The sequence below is a fragment of the Doryrhamphus excisus genome, chromosome 20, assembly GCF_030265055.1.
Source record: "Doryrhamphus excisus isolate RoL2022-K1 chromosome 20, RoL_Dexc_1.0, whole genome shotgun sequence".
Lineage (NCBI taxonomy): Eukaryota > Metazoa > Chordata > Actinopteri > Syngnathiformes > Syngnathidae > Doryrhamphus > Doryrhamphus excisus.
In genome coordinates this window covers 5,702,445-5,723,567 of record NC_080485.1, presented here as the reverse complement: position 1 = coordinate 5,723,567, position 21,123 = coordinate 5,702,445, and the positions used below count along the sequence as shown (strand labels likewise).

At 40.9% G+C, this 21,123-nt stretch overlaps 1 protein-coding gene across 2 annotated transcripts in view; it reads right to left on the bottom strand.

Moving 5' to 3' along the window:
- Positions 1-5,074: 5,074 nt before the first annotated feature.
- The window catches only part of wdr11 (WD repeat domain 11), a 47,739-nt gene continuing 31,690 nt past the window's right edge, over positions 5,075-21,123 (bottom strand). The window contains exons 17-30 of one of the 2 annotated variants that reach the window (XR_009120388.1): positions 20,789-20,895; positions 20,456-20,570; positions 18,984-19,155; positions 18,750-18,858; positions 18,445-18,507; positions 18,212-18,277; positions 16,905-17,094; positions 12,827-12,922; positions 11,649-11,814; positions 11,223-11,320; positions 9,547-9,692; positions 9,144-9,223; positions 6,388-8,350; positions 5,075-6,286 (exon numbers count right to left, since the gene is read on the bottom strand). Coding sequence is in view for 1 of the 2 variants with exons in the window: in XM_058058721.1 (XP_057914704.1) it covers positions 8,151-8,350; positions 9,144-9,223; positions 9,547-9,692; positions 11,223-11,320; positions 11,649-11,814; positions 12,827-12,922; positions 16,905-17,094; positions 18,212-18,277; positions 18,445-18,507; positions 18,750-18,858; positions 18,984-19,155; positions 20,456-20,570; positions 20,789-20,895 (1,608 nt within the window). In the remaining variant the exon portion in view is untranslated. Of the gene's footprint in view, positions 8,351-9,143; positions 9,224-9,546; positions 9,693-11,222; positions 11,321-11,648; positions 11,815-12,826; positions 12,923-16,904; positions 17,095-18,211; positions 18,278-18,444; positions 18,508-18,749; positions 18,859-18,983; positions 19,156-20,455; positions 20,571-20,788; positions 20,896-21,123 lie in introns of both variants that reach the window. The other variant, XM_058058721.1, reaches the window with a different exon arrangement.

Genomic DNA, 21,123 nt, shown 5'->3' with positions numbered 1-21,123 from the left:
ATATATTGAAAAAAAACAGATATGTATTATTCTGGTCACTCGGCATCAGTAATTCATTCATTCATTTTCATTCATTTTCTACCGCTTTTTCCCCAAGAGGGTCGCGGGGGTGCTGGAGCCGATCCCAGCTGTCTTCGGGCAAGAGGCGGGGTACACCCTGGACTGGTGGCCAGCCAATCACAGGGCACATATAGACAAACAACCATTCACACTCACATTCATACCTATGGACAATTTGGAGTCGCCAATTAACCTAGCATGTTTTTGGAATGTGGGAGGAAACCGGAGTACCCGGAGAAAACCCACGCATGCACGGGGAGAACATGCAAACTCCACACAGAGATGGCCGAGGGTGGAATTGAACCCCGGTCTCCTAGCTGTCAGGTCGCCCTGGCATCAGTAACGTTATGATAAATGATGTTACATTACATTACCATTCACACTGCATAGAGATTGGCTATTGAGCCAGCAGAGCTGAGCCGGCATGCCATGACTGAGATCTAATGGGGAAAAAAATCGCCTCTCATTACGTGTGGAAGTGGTAAGTTTTGGATCCACTCTGTTTGGAATACTTCATTAAATTTTGAATAAGTACATTGGAGAGGCTAACTAGTCAGATCAGTAGCTTTATATTCTAGCGTTGGATGTCTGTTATATCCCTGCTGTGATCCGCTGAAGCCTGCACAAAGCGACATAAGAAATCAGGAAGGCGGGGAACACTTTTTCACACCAGTGTATATGCACTATTGCTAACTGAGAGTTGAAATCCCCTTGAACAGTCACACTGTTTTGTTGCATAAAGTGTTTTCTTAATGTGGAAAGGCAAAATCCTTGAGTTGCACACACTTTTGGCAATAAATGTGACTCTGATTCTAAGTAGTTGTAGTATTGAGTGGTGTGCAAGAGTCTATTTTTCAGTCCTCTGCTGCTCTCTGGTGGGTAGTCTTCTTGCAGATGGCCATTCAATTGTGAGACTTGCACTCTAACAGCAAGTTAAAAACCCACCTTATAAACACTTTAAAATTACGTACTTACTACATTTACTTAATGCCTTTGGTGTTCATAAAGCAAATGGCCAGAAATGTTAATCATATCTGAATTTTCTCTGTAACAGTTGCAATAAAGGACCTCACCAAACCATATTTACACCATTTGTAAACGTAAAGATGCAACAAAGTGTTATTTACAGTGCTGTGATTGATTCCTTACTTGACTGAACTGTGCAGTCGATCCCGGGCCTGCTTCTATTTAGGCAGTGCTGCACGTGCTTATCCTCAGGAGTACACACGCACGGGCTGCTGCAAAATAGACCCCCAATCTTGAGCCTTGGCCCCCCCTTTTCTCAGAAACACAGGCCAAGTGTGTCCGGTTGAATGCGGCAGAGAGGAAACACATATACCCCGCATGACTAGAAACCAAAACACAAAAGTCCATGAGAGACACAGTGAGACAGAGGCCAGGCCAGTGAGACTGGATCACTGTAACGGTGCATGCAGTGCATTAAGCACGTTTCAACAAGAGCACAGGTACACAATCCAAAATGTACACATACAACGTATGCACATCTGCACAGCCATCAACACAGGAAATGGACCAGCTGCAGCACAGGTATCCTTTACTTCCTCCCCTGACCTCTTCTGTCCATCAGTGAAAGGAAACACTGTGTCTCTGCAGACTTGGGTCCAGCTAGCCAAACCTGCAAGAGGCCATTTCCTTCATAATCATCCCTGATTTCCCTGCTCTAATATCGCAGGGCATACTGACAATTCGCCAGGAGATGGTCTAATGTTGCTGGGGAATCTGTGGCATGCATCTATTAGCTTATGGTTACACTCCCAATTTGGTAACTGATAACAATGCTTCAACTTCTGGGGTTTCTTATCTGTTGTCTGCAGACAGTGGGCTGGCAAAGCACCAGTGGTGTCATTAGGCCTATTTTAGGGGGGGGGGCAAGTCCCTCTAAAATACTTTATACCTTAGAGTAGTCAGTATAAAGCTTGTACAGCAGGCATTATTGTCTAAATAGTTACCAACACAAGGCAAGTACCAAGATAATTGTGAAGCACGGCAGTAGCATCATGGTCTGGGGCTGCATGAGTGCTGCTGGCACTGAGAATCAGTCTCGAAAGTGGGCTGTTTTCCAACAAGTGCACAAATACACCTCCAAGATGACAAGTCCCTTCCTAGGAGAGGTGATGGACTGGCCAAGTGCGTCTCCACACCTGAACCCAAGTGAGCACCTCTGGAGCATCCTCAAGAGGAAGGAAGGTGTCTATCATCGACCAGCTTCAGTGATGTCACCACAGAGAAAGCCATGCCCAAGGGGATTAAGGAAGTGGTGCACACTCAATATTGACATTCTGGGCACAATTTGGACATGTTCACTGTGAGGCGTACTCACTTGACAGCCATTTCGAGTCTAAATGAGTCAACACAGTCATTAGTGTCTAAATTTGAGACACTAATGGCTTTGTGTTGAAGCGCATACTACTTCCATGCTGCACAACTACTACTAAGTAGGTCCAAGTCTATCGATGAATTTGTCTTGCAATAAGCAACATATGTTTTGTACAATGTATAGTGGAGCGATCTATAAATCACAGCAGTAATTGGCGAAATGTAGCACACTTGTGACTCAAAGCATCCATTGATTCCATTGTTTTCTGCTTTTTCAGTGAACTCGTGCACACCACTAAACAGTTGTTGTAGAGATAAGGCGATCTTTTAAAAAGATTATGCTGTGCTCAACTCATTACTTTACGTCGACAAGTCATGGAGTGCTAATGTTCCGCAGTTCCTGTTGTGCCCCTATGCAGTCATAGTCTAGACTTGGTCCCCCTCCTCTCTCTCACGGCTCCCTTAAATCAGAGCAGTGTGGTGTATTGCGGTGAGGTGAAGCCACGGTCTGCTGGCATCCATCTAAATGGAATCAGATAAAGCTGAGGGGCTAAATACCTTTTAACGAAAACATCATCTGGTGCTCCCATAGTAGGGTCTCTGGGCCTGCTTTGAGAGCAATATGAAGAGGAACAGGGAGTTCAAGCAATAAGCCCCAAATCAGATGAGATCAGACCTGCTACTTCCTTCTGCAGCAGAATTAACCAAATTTTCGGTCGATGAGAGGTGATGTGGGGGTGACAGGAATTGTGTGACACTTGATTATATCAGCCTCTCTGCACACTGAAGGAAAATACACAAAAAGCTGATGAGAGATCACCGCATATTAGCAAGAACAAACATGCAAAAAATACAGTCAAGACTCATAAACACAGTCTGCAGGTCACAATATTTCCCTACCAGGCCCCCCCCCTCTTTAAACACACCAAAGAAAATGAGGAATGAGCTCAGCGGTAACCCTCAGCATGGAGGCTTTCAGTACGCAAGCTGACACCTGCCCACCTTTTATGGACTTAAAGCCATCCGTCAGCACCAGAATACACTCATGGGAACTGAACGACCCGCTGCTCAGGGATTTTCTTCACATGATGCTTCACCGCTTAATACACTCGCTGGCCGCAACATGTGCTACACCTGCACATCAACTGACAGCTTGTCATTTACTACATCACGCTCAGATTCAAGAGAACCAAAACACAAAAACCGCCACAAAAGGTCATACAATTTGTAAAACCAAAATGGACCAGAAAACTACGCACCAAAAGCCAGACAAAACATGGCGGAGGGGTAAGTAAATAAGTTGTTTTGATGGTTTATGATGATAACCATAGAGGTGTCACTCATTTGCATACAATATGAATAATACACACAGATTAATTAATGACCAATCAGCAGATGCTAATATTAATAGCAAGTAGAATCCCTTACCTGTAGAATGCATCACTTGCCTGCAAGGGTAGTCGCAGTATTGCTTTTCTTTTGTTCCACAGTGGTTAACATTCTCTTTATGCTTACACAAATGCTTAAATGTTGCTAAGTTGTGAAGGCCACAGTGTTAACCTTCAAGGAAAAATCCACTTTACATCCTATGTCATGAAAAATGTGTTTTAAAATGAGAACTTGGAAGTCATCCAGATCACAGTTTGTAGTAGTCTCTGGAGGTTCCACTGTATTAGAAACAGTCGATGGTATGCCGCAATTTTACAACCTGCCTCAATGTGAACATAAGACGACATTGAATAAAAGCCCATCTCTCTTTTTCAATAGTGCAATAAGAAAGGATTTCTTAGCTGCTCGACACTTTGATGATGTTGCCTCATTCATCATCAGAACACCTTTTTTTGAGTCTCTGACCCGTGGCTGCGTTTCTGAGGTTATTTGGCGCCACCTGTTGGTTTAGATGTGTAGTATAAATCTACAGGCTGTAGCTTTAACACAGCACATCTTTTTCGTACTGCTTTTAAGGGTCAAATATCATTGACACTTGGCTTTATAATATAATTCCTTATAATATAAGGACGTTTGGCTCACTGTCTGAAACCGAGCATTCAGAAAAAGCATAATTTGATCTCAGGTTCATGTGTCATTCTGTTTTTGGAATGGTATAAGTTAGTTGGTATAGATAGCATTTTGGAATATAATAACTTGTGATCCATACACAGGAGGCATACTTTAAATAGGGTGAAATTATAAGGCATCTTTGAGTAAACTTATATGATTTTGTCATGGCTTTGGGTCTGATAATGAAAATGAAAATGATTAACAGCTCCTGTGTGAATCACATTCTATTGTGCATTATTTTCCACTGACTTGTTGCTACTGTATGTAATGTACATGGGTGCTTCCTGCCAGTTCAGAAACCAAACACATTGACATAATATAGTCTAATACATGATCTAAGATAACATAAAAGTTGTTGATGGAGACAAGACTTTTGTAAAGTTTGGTCCATTAAGATGGACAAGCTGCAGCCCATGCAGTGTGAAAGAGAGCATTTGTTTGCAAGCTGCGTCCAGGGACAGCTAACTGGGTGGTAGGGACAACGTTCAAGGGGAGAATAGAAATGTTCTGTGAGACCCTGCATACTGATGACCCGGTTGCAGTGGCTGGATCAGCTCTCTGGTAGTTATTCACGAGTTTGATTTAAAGAAAACAGAATCAGATCGTTTGCGTGGCCTTCTGTTTCGCACCGCTTTTATTCTCTTTGGGCTCTGAGAAACAAAGAACACAATGCACATTACTGATTGAATAAATAAAAGCGAGTCGAAAGAAAAGAGGAAAAACGGTTCAACCTGGCCAGCTGTTGGCTCTCATTTGGAGCAGAGGAAGAAGTGATGAATTGCGGAAGCAGTTTGGGCTTCAATGGATTCACTTTAAGAGTCGTTTATGAATGGCCGAACTTTTCCATTCTACCTCAGCTGTAAGAAATCAAAGAACTGCAGATAGCACTGTGTTCAATAGGGCTTTCTCGCAAAACCCTGCAGCCAAAAACCCAAAGTTGGAGTGCCTCCCTGTGTTCACATTTGCAAGCACAAGTACAGTAATGACAACTACAAAAATCTACACACACACTTTATTGCCACCATATACGTATATTTCAAATCATATACATAACCTTAAAGCATCACCGTGTAACCATTGATAGACAACAACTGAAAAAAAGGCTTTTTGTGAGTTTCTGACTGGTTGCAATAAAAGGCTGTTTAAGGCTTTTCATCAATCTCTTGCTACATGCCTTCATTTGAACAGCACTAGTTTTCTGACAAACGCATCATATCAAACAAGAACCGAACTTTCAGGAGTTAGCGCTGTGCGTGTACGTCCCACCGCAATCATTCAAAGCAGCTTGATAATATATTGTATCGATGGTGCTGTCAGCTCCCCCATGCACAAGTGGGACTTTGTGAAATGGATACAGAGGAACAAGTAGTCCTGTTACAACAAGGGCCTCGGTTGCCATATTGACACTGCTTGGTTACACAAGGGGGAACAGCACTGACGTGTTTATAAAACACAATAACACACTACAGGTCCCATGACAGACATCCCTATCTCAATTCAAGCCAGGTTTACACATCACAAGGTGGATACACACACAAATGTCATTGCATTGTCATAGACATGACTGTGATTAACATATGGAGATGTGCAGCGGAGATATGCAGACAAGTTACAACCCTTGCATGAAGTGTGCGTGAAAACAACCCATCCAAGACAATTATACTAAGTATCCTTCTAAGCCTACTGAAACATTACATTTTAAACATTACACTACTCGTGGTCTGCATGAGTATGCACAGTTAAGGACAAAATGATTCTTACCTTGGTCAAATCTCTGTTAAAAGTGTTTTTGTGGGGGGAAATTATTTGGTATCATTAACTGGAGATGCTGTAAAAGTGACAAAAAGTGTAAGAACTTGTGTTAGAGCTATGAATGACAATCATTCAACATTTTTGAACTCATACATTTAAAAATGTATTGGTACTCACCACTGATGGTAACCTCAAGGATAACCAAGACCAGGAGAGTCTAAAGTCCAGTCCGGGGGCCATTTGTTGCCCGTGTCATATTCTAAAATAAAACCAGCCTAAAATAGATGATTACGAAAAAGGCATACACACCAATTCAGGTTTTTCTGGATGCAATTGGAAAAAAGTTCGGACAGGCGTGATCGAGAGAATTCCAATTAACTGGAGAACATTAGCCCAAACCTGCATTGAAAAGTGGTATTCCTATTAAAAAAAATTGGACATTGAAAATAGTAACAACAACAGAAAAATGTAATTATCTCAACACTCAACACTGGCAAACTCAATTCAACTAATTTGACCAGTTTATCAATCCTTTTGGTCTTGACTGTATATCAGGGGTGGGCAAACTACGGCCCGGGGGCCACATACGGCCCACCAAGCGTTTGAATCCGGCCCGCCAGTTGCTTTTAAGTATTTCAACTTTTAACAGACCAGCTGGCAACATAACTTTCAAGTCGGATGTCTTATAAAAAAAACAAAAAAACAACAAAACTAAAATTCAATTTTGTAGTTTGATGTGGTCTGATGTTTAAAGTGCTCCTGAAAAAAGGGAAATGAGAACATATAGCCGATAGTATTTACTTAAAATTAGACAAATAATTCAAGGCGGACTGTTACAAATAATTCAAGGCGGACTGTTAGAATTATAAGTGTAAAATTAATTAATTCATTCATTCATTTTCTACCGCTTATCCTCACGAGGGTCGCGGGGGTGCTGGAGCCTATCCCAGCTGTCTTCGGGCGAGAGGCGGGGTACACCCTGGACTGGTCACCAGCCAATCACAGGGCACATATAGACAAACAACCATTCACATTCACATTCATACCTATGGACAATTTGGAGTCACCAATTAACCTATTTTTGGAATGTGGGAGGAAACCGGAGTACCCGGAGAAAGCCCACGCATGCACGGGTAGAACATGCAAACTCCACACAGAGATGGCTGAGGGTGGAATTGAACCCTGGTCTCCTAGCTGTGAGGTCTGCGCGCTAACCACTCGACCGCCGTGCCGCCAAGTGTAAAATTGTGTGTGTTAAATATATGTTCTGGCCCCCCGCACAATTTTGTTAACTCAATGCGGCCCATGAGTCAAAAAGTTTGCCCACCTCTGCTGTACGTGCAAGTGTCAAATAGGAATATATTATGCAAATGCAGTCACATCATTTAAAATCCTCTCTGCAGAGCAAGACTGAGGCTCTCCGCTACTGGAATGATCCTGCAAATTATAACTATTGTTTAGGTGAAATCAAAAAGTGCACTATTTTGAAGGAATGAGCAGTGATAGTAACCTTTCATCAAGGCAGTGCGTACTCAGCATTGAACTGTTGAGGGTTCAACTCACTCCCACATGTCATCACAGCAGAAGAACAGCAATTAATTAACACAGACACACGCAACTCGAAACCACCACATTGAAAGAGTTAGTCAGACATCACCATGAACAACAATGTGCATTACTTGACTTATTGGGAGATTAAAATATATTCTTTAAAGGCAGCTCCATGCAAACACAGCTGCCTACAAACACCGTGGTTGCACCGTTACAAAGAAACATTACAAATTGTCAAACACGCTCCAGCCACAAATGCAGGTCGTCCAAAACAACTGATAAATGACAAAATGGAGACTGTTTAGCTCTCTTCGGTCTTCTTATGATGTATTGTAGATTATCGCAGTTCCATGGATGAGGTTTATTTTCAGTACTTAATACGTACATCTTCATGCGTCAGTCGCCAGCTTGCCTTCATTGTCATCATCAAGCACGACCTCTTGCCCTCCTCCCTCCCCCTTGAACAGTTCTTCCATAAGATGCTCCCCTGCAGTGCCGGCCCGCGATGCCCACAGTGCCGCTCCCTCTCGTAATCCAAGCGAGCGCAGCAGCCGCGCGTAGTCCAAAAAAGCAGCTTCTATGAGTTTATGTGCAAAGACCAGGTCAAGGAAAACTTGATGACTAACAGTCAAATTTGAGGTGATTTGGGAAACACACCTAACTAGGCATATTCAAGACAAGTGATGACATTTTCTTCCTTGTAAATTTCTCAGATTATATTGCAACATTAAATGAATTACAATTTACCTCTGCTGTCACAAACCTATGTATTTTTTTAAATAAAAACCAAGATGCAGCAGAATTAGATGGGAGTCAGCACATACAATGCTATTTCAAATTACAAATAACATTGATTATAAAAAGAGGAATCAATTTACTTTCCAAATCCAATTAACAAGCTAAAAATAATAATCTGACAATACAGTACATAGAACCTTGCATTGCAGTTACGAGTCCTAGTATCGCTCACACACTCATGCATGCTGTATATTTTATGCTTTCTTATTATTCTTATTACGGTTTAGGGTGAATGAGATGGGTTTTCTCCCAAAAACCGCATATTTGGGAAAGGCAAAGCACAAATGGGCGGGTTAAAAAGTACTTTTTTTTTAAACAATATGATATCCGCGAATATGCAGGGGCACAAATATGAAGGGATCCACTTGAAAGACAATAACACTTGATGCATATTTTGGGGTTCCTTCGACAGGTGTTTTTGTGTCGACCTAATGGTGTCTGCAGAGCTTTGAGACAAGACTCAGCAATTGAGAAACTAAAGAGCTCTCTGACAAGTACATGCCTATCACAAAAAAGCCAAGTGTGACCTCAAGAGCTACAACTCGGGTCTTTAGAGCAGTGTAATGGATTTTTGAAAAGGATATTAGACGAGTCATTGGCCTCCATGACCCCGTATTTTAGACAGGCTTCGATAAAGAGGGCGGCGCTGTCGAAATGTCTCATGCTGGCCGTGAGAAGGAAGGGGAAGGAGAAGAAAGACACAGGCAATTGTTAGAAAACAGCTCTGTAGCATACATCACAGCTGATGTCCTGATGCCTCCGGAATGCACTTCAGAACATAAGATGCCAAAAAGGATAGAAATACTAAGAAAACAGATCAATACTGAGGAGCCCCATGGCATACAGTAGGATATGTGGCCAAAATAAAGACTTGAGTAAAATTGAAATACATCTGAAAAAATAGGGATTAAGAATGTGTGGTAGAACGTGTACGTATACTGTACTGTACTGTATTCAAAAGGGTGGAACTGTAGACAAAAATCATACCTGTGCAGCATCTCTCCTACTTTGTAAAAGCAGCCCAAGGAAAGCAGCACCATGATGGCTTTGGACTTCTGATTGACCTGAGGGGAGCACAGATGCTCCGCCCATCGCTTCAGCACATCTGAACTCTCTGCTGGGCTGAGGCGCACCTGACAAAACAGCCACGTATAGGGCAATCAATCAACCTGTAGCAGTGGCACAGCATCATGACAAACAGGGCAGCTCACATCATGCCAAAAGTGGCTGGGTATTAAGCACAGTGCTTATGATAAAGGTCAAAGAGTCCTAATTTGGGTCAGCACAAAACTGTACTCCTTTACAGATACCCACTTCCTGCATATGTATGATTTTTGGTCATTAACATTCATGCATTATTCACTGACAAGATAAGGAACACGGTAGGAAGGTGCCCTGCTTGCCCTATGGAAAGATGCCTGTGCAACAAAATTTAAATGTGTTCTTCCTTTGCCCATGTACCACCTATGTACAATATTTCGTGGAAATCTGTTAGGGTACCTTTGGGTGCAATAATGCTTACCACAGCAAAATCAGAGTCTCTTTACACATAGTACATAATAGATACATAATACATAATACAAAAGCACCCAAATAATCTAACCTCGGTTGTGACTCCATGTGCTGAAATATATATTTCCATCCATCATCAATCGCAGACAAACAACCATTCACAGTCACATCCATACTTATGGACAATTTGGAGTAGCCAATTAACCCAACATGCATGTTTTTGGAATGTGGGAGGAAATTCGACACAGAGATGCCCAAGCAGAGATGCTAACCACTCACCCACTGTGCGGCCCACAATATATTTTTCCTTTTTTTGTTGACTATTACAACAGTAATAAACATATCGTGAACTGGGTATGACAGTATTAGCGTTAATTATTTTAGATACAAAAATAGATTCAACAAGGGTACCTAACATTGTGGCCAATTAGCTGCGGTCACAAAAGCTGGAGCTATGCTACATGACTCCCATTCAATGTTGCTTGGCTGCTTTATGCAGCATGATAATGACTATTCATTTCACTATTCAGATAATATAGTGAATATCATAGTTATTGGACTGGACTGTATATATAAATTTAGCTGTTATTAACAATTCTTATATAAAACTAAATGCATATCAGAGGCTTAGTGGCCGTTCAACATAAAATAAATACTAATATTTGTCCGGTGAATTGTGTTTATAAATGTATTTTCTGTCTGATTCCTATTGTTTTTTTTTACATTTTCCCCACAAAAAATCACTGCACTTGCACTTTTCCTGTTTAAATACAGGGCAGAAATCCAAAGTGTCTTAGTACACAAGCCCTGGACTACAGTGCATTCTCCATAGAAAGAATTGTTATTATTATTATTTTTTGGTTGTTGTTGAGCAACAAGTCAATACATACAAGATATTTTATGCTCCACTGAATGGTGAATGAATTTGAGTGCTTCTCGTTTTTCAGTTCACAAAAAATAATTGAATGGGACAGGAAAGTATTTGAACATTTTTTTCAAAGTGAATTATTGTCTTCTGTGTTATCCTTTTAATTACCAACGTGTATTAACATAAAAGGAGTCTCACCGGCCATGAACCTCACTGCACGTCACAGAGGCATACCATCCAACTACCGCATACCATCTAACTGGACAGTGTTCTTCCGAGTTACCTTAGCCAGCCAGGCAGCACGATTCCACTCCCCATAGGTCTGCAAGTAGCGGCAAGCATCCGCAGCCTTGTCAATCAAACACAGCAGCTGCACCCCCTCTGGTGAAAAAAAAGGGGCGGGTTGAAAAGTTCTTTATGAGCTGACAAGTGATGATGACCTTCATCACTTTTTTCAATCTTGTAAATCTGTCACACTCTGGATGTACCACTTGGATGAGATCCAAAATTGACGTTTTAAACATGTGGCTGGTATATGTGAGTGGGTGAATGAAACACAGCTCCTGTAATAAATAGACTAAAAACAATTTCCTTCAATTACAGGCTTTGAGTTTTGCTGATTTAATTAAAGCTATATTGCATTCCAGAGAACAGCCACTGACTTCTTCTTGCAATGTACAAAGGGTTGCTATGAAGTACTAAAATATACCTGCTAGCTTGCCATTGGCAATCATGTTAGTGGCGACAAGTTTAATCGTGGACTGGGATGGACCGGAGGAGGTGATGGTGGTCACCAAGCAGGCCTTGAGTGAGTCACAGTAGTAGCTGGGATTGTCTGCACTCGTCTCCAGCAGTAATTGAACAGCGCGGTCTGTCTGAAAGCAAAACCAAAATACACTAGAAGGTAATGTCTGAGGTATTATCTGAGCTATGGCGCCTATGGAGCCTCGAAAAGGCAGGGAGCCATGAACTCCAAACTAGAGAGGGAAATTATAGCTATTATCACACGTTGCATCTGGTGGGGATGAAGGCTCGTATGTTAGGGTCAGAGCTGGATGACCCCTGCCTTTGTGATGAGTGAGAGACGACACACCCAATACACAGCCTGCTGATTGCAGCCTGCGATTACAAGAACAGTGACATTGGAAGGCGACTACAATCCCCGTGTGTTGAGATACTAGAGAGGAACGAGGAGGCAGTTATCCTCCATCTTGCTTTGTTTGGGCCACAATGCAGATGAATCCTATTTAACCATATGGCAGTATGAATAGTCGAGTTATACTATACAGTCATCCCTCGTTTCCAACCACGATAGGTGACTTTCTGCGAGGTAGGATTCAATGTTAATAAATGGCATATTTTCAGAGTAACAGTGTTAAACCTGCTTAGGAATTTCTAAAAACTTTTTTTTTTTTTTACCATTATTAGAGCATTGCAGACTTGATTAAATAATACCCCAAACTTTACACTACCAAATTCAGTAGACATAATGACAGTACATAATTTTGCCTTATGTACACCACCACATTGGATTTGTTGATAATTTATAAACAAAGTAGAATAACTATAAAAATAACCATAATGGTAAAACCCATAACCATTGTTGCTCTCCCTCTCTCAGCTTTGGTTTGCTGTCAGGTTAATTGGACCCTAAATTGTCCATAAGCGTGAATGTGAGTGTGGATGCTTGTTTGTCTACATATTCACTGTCAATTGTCCAGATATTTTTCAGCTCCTGAAAATGGAGGTGGTTCATTGCGTTTAATTCTCATTTCAAATGAATTGTGGTGGTGTACAAAGGCAAAAATAGTTTTCCAAATGACTTGGCTAAACTGTAACTGGTTGTGTGAGACAGCATTGATGCTTTTGTGGTGGTGTAGTACTTACCTGGCCCAGCAGGAGAAGCTGGTCAGCACATTTCTTTGTATGCTCATAACTAGAGCGCTTCACCTCTTGCAGGTGAACACGATCCAACTGGAATTTCTGAACAGCAGTAAAGGAGACAAAGAGATGAGTTATCTCTACTTGCTTGCTGCTTCCCAGAAAGACTTAAAGACTGGAAAAAAAACTCATTTTTATGGGCGAAGGGAGTGACTGAGTGAACAACAAAGTTAAGCTCTAAAGACATTAACCGTAATTAAGAAGAGCAAAAATAAAAGAGCGAAGACAATTATACAGAAACTGAATGAAAAAAGAACACAGATCATTTCAGATTCATTAAAAAGCTTTAAAATATTCAGGAGCTTCTCTCGTGCCACAGTGTTTAAAATGGTGCAGTATTCCTTGTTATAGTAGAGCATGTGCCTTGGATATTTTTGTGTAAAACACAAAAACAGAGAGATGTTTCAAAGTCGAACAGCTCATTATATGTTTATGTGACAACTCAAAGAAGAGGGTGATAGTGTGGGGTGGGGTGGGGAGTCTGTGGAAACTGGTGTATGTACTGTACAGTATATCAGACGCAGAAGCTTTATTTTTCTTCATGTAGTTATGCTCTATTTTACTGAGTCACAGCCGAGGGCGTACATCAAATGTGTTTAGAAGCTTCTGAGCTGTGTGTACTCTCTCCCAGAGTCTTAGATATTAGTAATTACAGCCAGGCTACTGCCACTAAGGCTGTTTCATGACAGCACGAGCCAAACACAGCTACAGATTGTCTGGGAAGTTCGACGAAACTCTTCCATTTCTGATCACTGTATGGCTCCTCATTAAAACGTTCATTAAAACAACATGGTGCATTATCCTTAAAAAAAACAAAGCTATGATGTTTATAATGGAGGTTTTACAGAAGAGCTTTCCTTGCTGAAATTAGAAAGTCAAATTACATTCAAATGCTTCCGTGCCAATCTAAAAGCTATTACTCTTAATTTGTTCATCTTGATAAAATGGGGAGGTGCTTTTGTGTTCTTCATTCATTCATTTTCTACCGCTTATCCTCACTAGGGTCCCGGGCATGTAGCACATATAGACAAACAACCATTCACACTCACATTCATACCTATGGACAATTTGGACATGCTAAAAATTGCAGATCCCTGATTTAAGCAATGGAAACAAGCGCCAAGGCAAACAGGAGTAAGCCAGACTCATGCAAGAATATGTTCTTATCCCTCAGTGAAATTTGTGCGTGTATAAGTTATTAAGGTGAAAAAAAGGAAAACAGTGTGTGAGATTAATTGCATCCTGAGATGTGTGTTTACCCTGCTGAGAACCTGATGGATTGCATTTGATGAAAATTATATGTGCTTGTAAGAAATGTCCGTAAAGAAGTGCCATATATGCAAGTGTAGCCCACGTGCAAATGTTTGTTTTTGGATACAGAGGTGCCACCTGCTGTGTCTAAACAGCCCCTGGCCTTTCAGCATACTATCAGTCACGCTGCCAAGCCGGTGCCCATCAATTTAAGGGGAAGGACCATCTGGAGTTGAGTCTCTGGGTTTGAATGTGGAAAATAACCAAAGAAAAAGCAAATAGTTGTGATCACATAAGATCCATGGGCTTTGACCTTGTCATGTAGTCAAACTAGTTTAAAAAATGCTTTTTATATCTTTTTAAAGGGAAAATAGTTGTTCCTTTGACAATACAACAGTACCTAATGCTGTGGTTGGTGAGTGTAAGTATATGGTTGTTCTATGGTAAATGTAACAATACAATGTTGAGAAGGATACTTGGTAGGTGTGTAACGGTATCCCATTCATTGATTCATTTTCTACAGCTTATCCTCACAAGGGTTGCGGGGGTGCTGGAGCCTATCCCAGCTGTCTTCGGGCAAGTGGCGGGGTACACCCTGGACTGGTCGCCAGCCAATCACAGGGCACATATAGACAAACAACCATTCACACTCACATTCATACCTATGGACAATTTGGAGTCACCAATTAACCTAGCATGTTTTTGGAATGTGGGAGGAAACCGGAGTACCCGGAGAAAACCCACGCATGCACGGGGAGAACATGCAAACTCCACACAGAGATGCCCAAGTGGAGATTCGAACGAGATCAAACCCCAGATCTGTAATTGAAGAGCTTGCTAAATCCAATTTTCACTAAGTTGCATGTTTTTCATGAGTTTAATAGACCATGTGTATCCAAATCACATATTTTGGTCTTGAAATCATTTTAAAAAATAGGAAAAAAAGTGATATGAAATTTATGATTTCAACCAAAAGGCGCTATTTCCATTTCAGATTTCAACCAAAAGGAGCTAAATCCCTTTCTTTATTCTTTATTCTGATTGGCCCAAGTTTCCCATCTATTGATAATTTGACCAATCAGAGAGAAGAATACAATTGGCACTGCACATACAGAAAGCCAGTATCAGTGTGCATCCTGTTTTGTTTGTGTACATTAAGTACACGTATGATAGTTACAGTATGTTATGCAATTCAGGAGAACACAAATTGTGTTTTTACAGTATTCTGTAACATGGAAGTTTTTTTTACACCATAAAAGGCATGTCTCTACCTTGACACCTCCAACTTTCATGAGAAACATTATTTTACTTGTACTAAAAAACATACAATGTAAAGAGTTTGTAATGAGATGATTTTTGTCACTGTCACCTTCATGGTGCAGTCAAATATGAGCACTGCTTTTAATAACATTTTTATTATTGTCTGCAAATTGTTATTTTTCATGTGTCGCTCTACTGCAGCCTACAGGTTGAATGCACCTGCAATGTATGACATGTCTTGTACCATTGTCTTGTATAATTGGGTATGTTGAGTTGTGTTAAAGCTGATCATCATAGAATGTGGATGACGTTAATGTGTGCTATAATATCTTAACAACATTTTATCAGTAACAGTGTACTAGTGGTAGGTTATAACATTTTGTTTCTGTAATGTGTGAAGGTGAACGAGTGCATGTGTGTGTGTGTGTGTGTGTGTGTGTGTGGGTGGGGGGGGGTGTATTGTATGTTGAGAATGGCTTCTGTGTTGTAATTATTTTATTAGCATAGCACATTAAAGCACCTTACATTCTTTCACAACAATGCCATTGAAGAAGTTAAAGGTGACTTCAAATTTATTTCAGCCAAATGGCGCTAAATCCATCATTTCAGCCAAAAGGCGCTAAATCCGAAAAAAAAAAATAATTAAATAAATATATAAAATACATGGTGTGTGCAGGGTTTTTATAGCATGCATTTTTATGACCTATATTGATAGCTCTTTCATTTGCAATATAGACTTGATGACTAAATAGATTGATATGTGCGTAATTAAAAATCACTGATTTTCTCGAAATCAGTCAAAATGGATTTAGCGCCTTTTGGCTGCAAGCTCTTCAATTATTGGACATTTCAATGGCCGAGGGTGGAATTGAACTCTGGTCTCCGAGCTGTGAGGTCTCCCCACTAGACCACCGTGCAGCCCACGGTACCCCATAATATCCATAATTTATGGTTCGGTTAATTGATAGTATAGATAACAGTAAAGAAACAAAATGAAAAACTGCATAGCTTTTGTTATTGCTGTTGTTCTTGTCTCTTTTTGTATTGTCTCTTTGTATTGTCCGTCTCCGCACTCCCCCCTCTGTTTTCTTTTTACTGTTTTTCTGCCCCTCCCATTTAAACCCATACAGGACATCTCCAATGGGACTCCGTCACAGAATCAAACCTGTGCCACCTGCATGAAAGGCAGCATCAACCAAAAACCTGAGTACAAATACTGTACATGTACCATTACACACAAACATTTGGCATGTGTGCTTACAAGTGGTCAAGATTAAATGTCTACATTTACATTTACACTGTAAGTGCATGAAACTATTGTTTGCAATTCACAATAAAGTCAAACCATTAAGGTATTGAATAGTACTTATAATGGAATGCTAAACTCCGCCAACACTTCAGTGTTGGCACTGAGGAGCTGCTAGTGCTTGCTCAATGTTTTATTTGAGGACATTTACTGATTATATTGATCTGAGGTCAAATAAAGAAAGGACATTCTTCTATCTTCACTGACCTGGAAATAGGAGCTCTCACACAGCACATCGTGGCAGATGTCTAGGTGATTCTGAGGAGACTGCTGGGCTAATTCACTTTGAACCTGACCCTCCGCTGTGGCCACACTGAGCTGCCGAGCCTGGGCAAATGCCTGGAGGTAGTGTGAAGCCACCGTCCAAAAGTGAAGGTCAGACTCGTCCCCGAACAGCCTGCGGTTGGCCACAACATGGCATCAGTCTGAATCAGCATGCTGTGCTCTCTTTGTAGTTGTGGCTGTCTAATGACCACACTTCCTCCATCTTGCATCCCACATCTTTTTTCACTGAGCAATCTGGCCGCCACCTTCACCAAGCTCATCCTTCTGTTATTTATTTATTTTTTTACCACTCTCATCACCCTTTAGCATATCCACACTGACACACAGTTGTTGCTAGGTTACCAAGCCACATTAACAATGGCATGACAACAAATGATGGCCAGATGCGGAGAGATTACACATTCATGAACTTCATGAAAGCAATATTTGCAACAGCAAAAGTTTGCTTCTTTCTCACCAAGTAAATTGTGACACTAACACGGGAGATGGTGTGTGGCAATTGTTCCAGCTTCGCTGAGTAAAAATTAGAGATGGAGCAGAGATGAGAGCAAGAGTTGCTGACACCTGCTGTCATGTGATGGTTCTCTGTGCAATACAGCGCTGTTCAATCAGACAAAATGTATTTTGGCAGAGTTAAGTGAATAATTGGCCTGCTCTCATGACTAGGCATGCGCATAATACTTCATTATTCGATTAACTGATTAAGAAGAATTATCCTGATTGTGTGGAATTGATTGGTGATGAGTCCCAACTTAATCTAATTGAGGCAAAATGGAGTGCATCACTTGGCTGCAACCAGCAGAGGCACCGTTGATACAGTGCCATCGAGTTTGTGGCCTCAGAAAACCACGCTATAAAAATAATACACATAACATTATAAATACAGATTCCTGTATATATAAATGATAATTATACTGAATAGTGATAACTTCAAAATAGTTTTATAAACTCTATACAGTAATCCCTCATTGGTCACGGTTAATTAGTCCCAGACGGGACCATACCAAGTGAGTTGCTGCAAAGTCGGTTTCCTTCTTTATGAATGGAATATTTTATCATTACATTATAGAGAACCTATTTCTGATCTTCTAAATACAGATTATTGACTGTACTATATTTCAGCACTCTATTTGTAGGTGTTACCGTGCTACTATTTTAAAATCCTATATGTTGTGTTGAGCTACAAGCAAAGCCTCAATAGACCACAAAGCAGACTGCCAGCAACTCACCGTGAGACCAGGAGGCAGCGCTGCAGCAAGCTGAGCTCTGGGTCCTGCAGCACACTCTTCATATCACTGCGGAGCCAGTCAGACACATACGATCATAATATATCATTGGCAGACCCAATTGTATGAGATATAAACCCCTTAAACTATGATCAATGCGATTGTTACCACTTGCTTATAACACTGATGAAATAATCGAAAATCAAATAATCTAGGTATTCAATGTAAAAACTTACTTTGACAAAGAATTGAGCTGTTCCTGGATCAGGCCTTTTATCTCATCTTTCTCATTGTAGTCTCTAAAAAAGCAATCAAACTTAGTCAAACAGCTGCCGTAGTCTGTATAAAGTAGTCTAATGAATATGCAGAGTCAGCAGACTACAGTCTACTGTATATTTAGTTTGTTCAAAGGACTTAAAAGCCAGATGTGTATGTAAAAGCAGCACCACACTCATACCGTGGGGGATGATTTCACCCCTACAAGACACACATGAAGTGTGAGGGGATGCTTATTGACAAATGATTGAGTGGTTGAACTTACACTTGTGTGATGTCCATCGTGAAGGTTCCTGACCAGGGCTGCAGCAGGAGAAAAGCCTTGAGAGTAAGGGCAGCTCGTGGTAGCAGCAAGTAAGGGCACCACACTGAGTCTGTACATAATGAACACAGAGCAGACTATTTTTTTCCTGGAAGAATAGAATTACTAAATTTCATCCATCAGTTTCATTTTCAAAATTTTTATCTGATTAAATTTTTTTCCCCATAAGGGCCTCACCAGTTAGATCTTGTTCATCCATACGATAGCTAGCAGACTTCATGGCCATCTCCAACACGCGAATACAGCCGTCATCTGAGGCCAGCACAACTTTGTCTGAAGTGCACCAGTCAATGTCGAGGACCCGGTAGTTAACATTGCGACCAATCCGCATGCTGCTGACCATTTGGACCTACGAAAGGTTATAACAAATCGAGGTCAAACCAATCCATCCATCTATTTTCTAGGCCGCTTATCCTGACTAAGATTGCGGTTATGCTGGAGCCTATCCCAGCTGTCTTTGGGCGAGAGGCGGGGTACACCCTGGACTGGTCGCCAGCCAATCACAGGGCACATATAGACAAACAACCATTCACACTCACATTCATACCTATGGAAAATTTGGAGTTGCCAATTAACCTAACCTATTTTTGGAATGTGGGAGGAGACCGGAGTACCCGGAGAAAACCCATGCATGCACGGGGATAACATGCAAACTCGACACAGAGATGCCCAAGTGAAGATTTGAACGAGATCAAACCCCACATCTGCAATTATTGGACATTTCTAATGATGCAATATGGAGTTCTGTCATATGGAGGAATTTTGATAGGATCATTCAATTATGTTGAATAAATAGTGGAATGCAAAATACAAAAGACAGATCGCAAACAGCCTAATCATGTTGTGCAAACTTCTCTCTTGTGTTTTTATTGGGATGTATAGAAATGAGTGAGTGTGAGTGCCAGCTGTCAGCAGAGTGCTGAAGCATTTGGGTGATTTCTCCTACTCCTTCTTCCTTGCGTTGTTCTAAGACTGTGACTTGCTTTCCCTTGGTGACTTCATCCACCTGCTGTCTGCCTTTTGCGATCAGGGACACCACGTCTTTTTTCCATTCCCATAAAGCATCTTCCGACAGCCTGCACTGCTAAATACACCAGAGACAAAACCTGTCTCTAGATTCACCAGATCAGTTTGACTGTAACCTTAGCTGAGATGATGAAGATAACCTACAACCAGCCAGAACTATTCTTTGACAAGACAAAACAAACAACAGCGCCAAGACGGGACTGCATAGTAAAGACAGACACACCAGAATCCGCTTGAAGAAATATTGATCATCCATGCTGCTTATATTGCTGCTGTTTGAGCTTATATTTGTCAGTGTAAGCTATTAAACCTTCAGTGTCTGTTTGTACAGAAGACTGTTGCATTGGGTTAGAATATTTGTTTAACACCAGAGGAAAATCTCAGCAAATACACTACAGTTGGTAGTAAATGGCCTTTGGAATCAAACGTGTAATCCCTACCAGCAGAGCCATGCCACCCACGGTGACATTAGCACATTTATTCTGCAAGAGATATTGATTTATTTCTTTTTGTTTAAGGACAACAAAACATAATCAAACATTCTTTGAATTTAGAAGGTTTTACAACTAATGATAAGCTATTGCTAGCATGATTTTTTTTTTCCCTGCCACATGCAAACCCACCTCTTTAGTGTCCCAGACCTCTGCTCCATCTGTGTACATCACAAGCAGTTTCTGGTTTCCTTTTCCTGGTGCAAAGCGAATTTTCTTCACCCAACCGCGATGGGTCGGTATTCCCCTGAAAATACCAATGGCATTGGGGGAAAAAATATCATGTGGAAAATACATTAGCTGATTGAATGAATGAACAAATCTTACTATGTAATTATTTCACATTCAATTTTGAACAGCAAACATTAGTAGTTCTATCAAAAAACAATGCTCATGTTACTAAATTTAGTATAAACCCATCTTGAGAATGGTCTGCCGTGGAGTGAAGATCTTTAATGCAATTACCTGGACAAACGTGCTTTAAGGTCCCAGAAGTTGAGATTTCCATCTACATCGCCAAGCACCAGGGTGTCACCTTTCCAGGCAATGCAGGCTATACTACCCATACTGCCCTACAACATATTCAATAAGCAGGAAAAATAAATTACAATTCCACATTTCCCAGCATTATGAAACAAAAAAAATACACTTGTGACATTTAATGTTGGGATGCAAAAGATCACTGGACAAGAGTTATAAATATTTATGACAGCCAGGAGGTAAACAACCATAGATGAGTTAAAGTTAGATTATGTCACCAGAAGGGTGCCAATGTGAAGTCGCTGTGTGTCAGTGTGTAT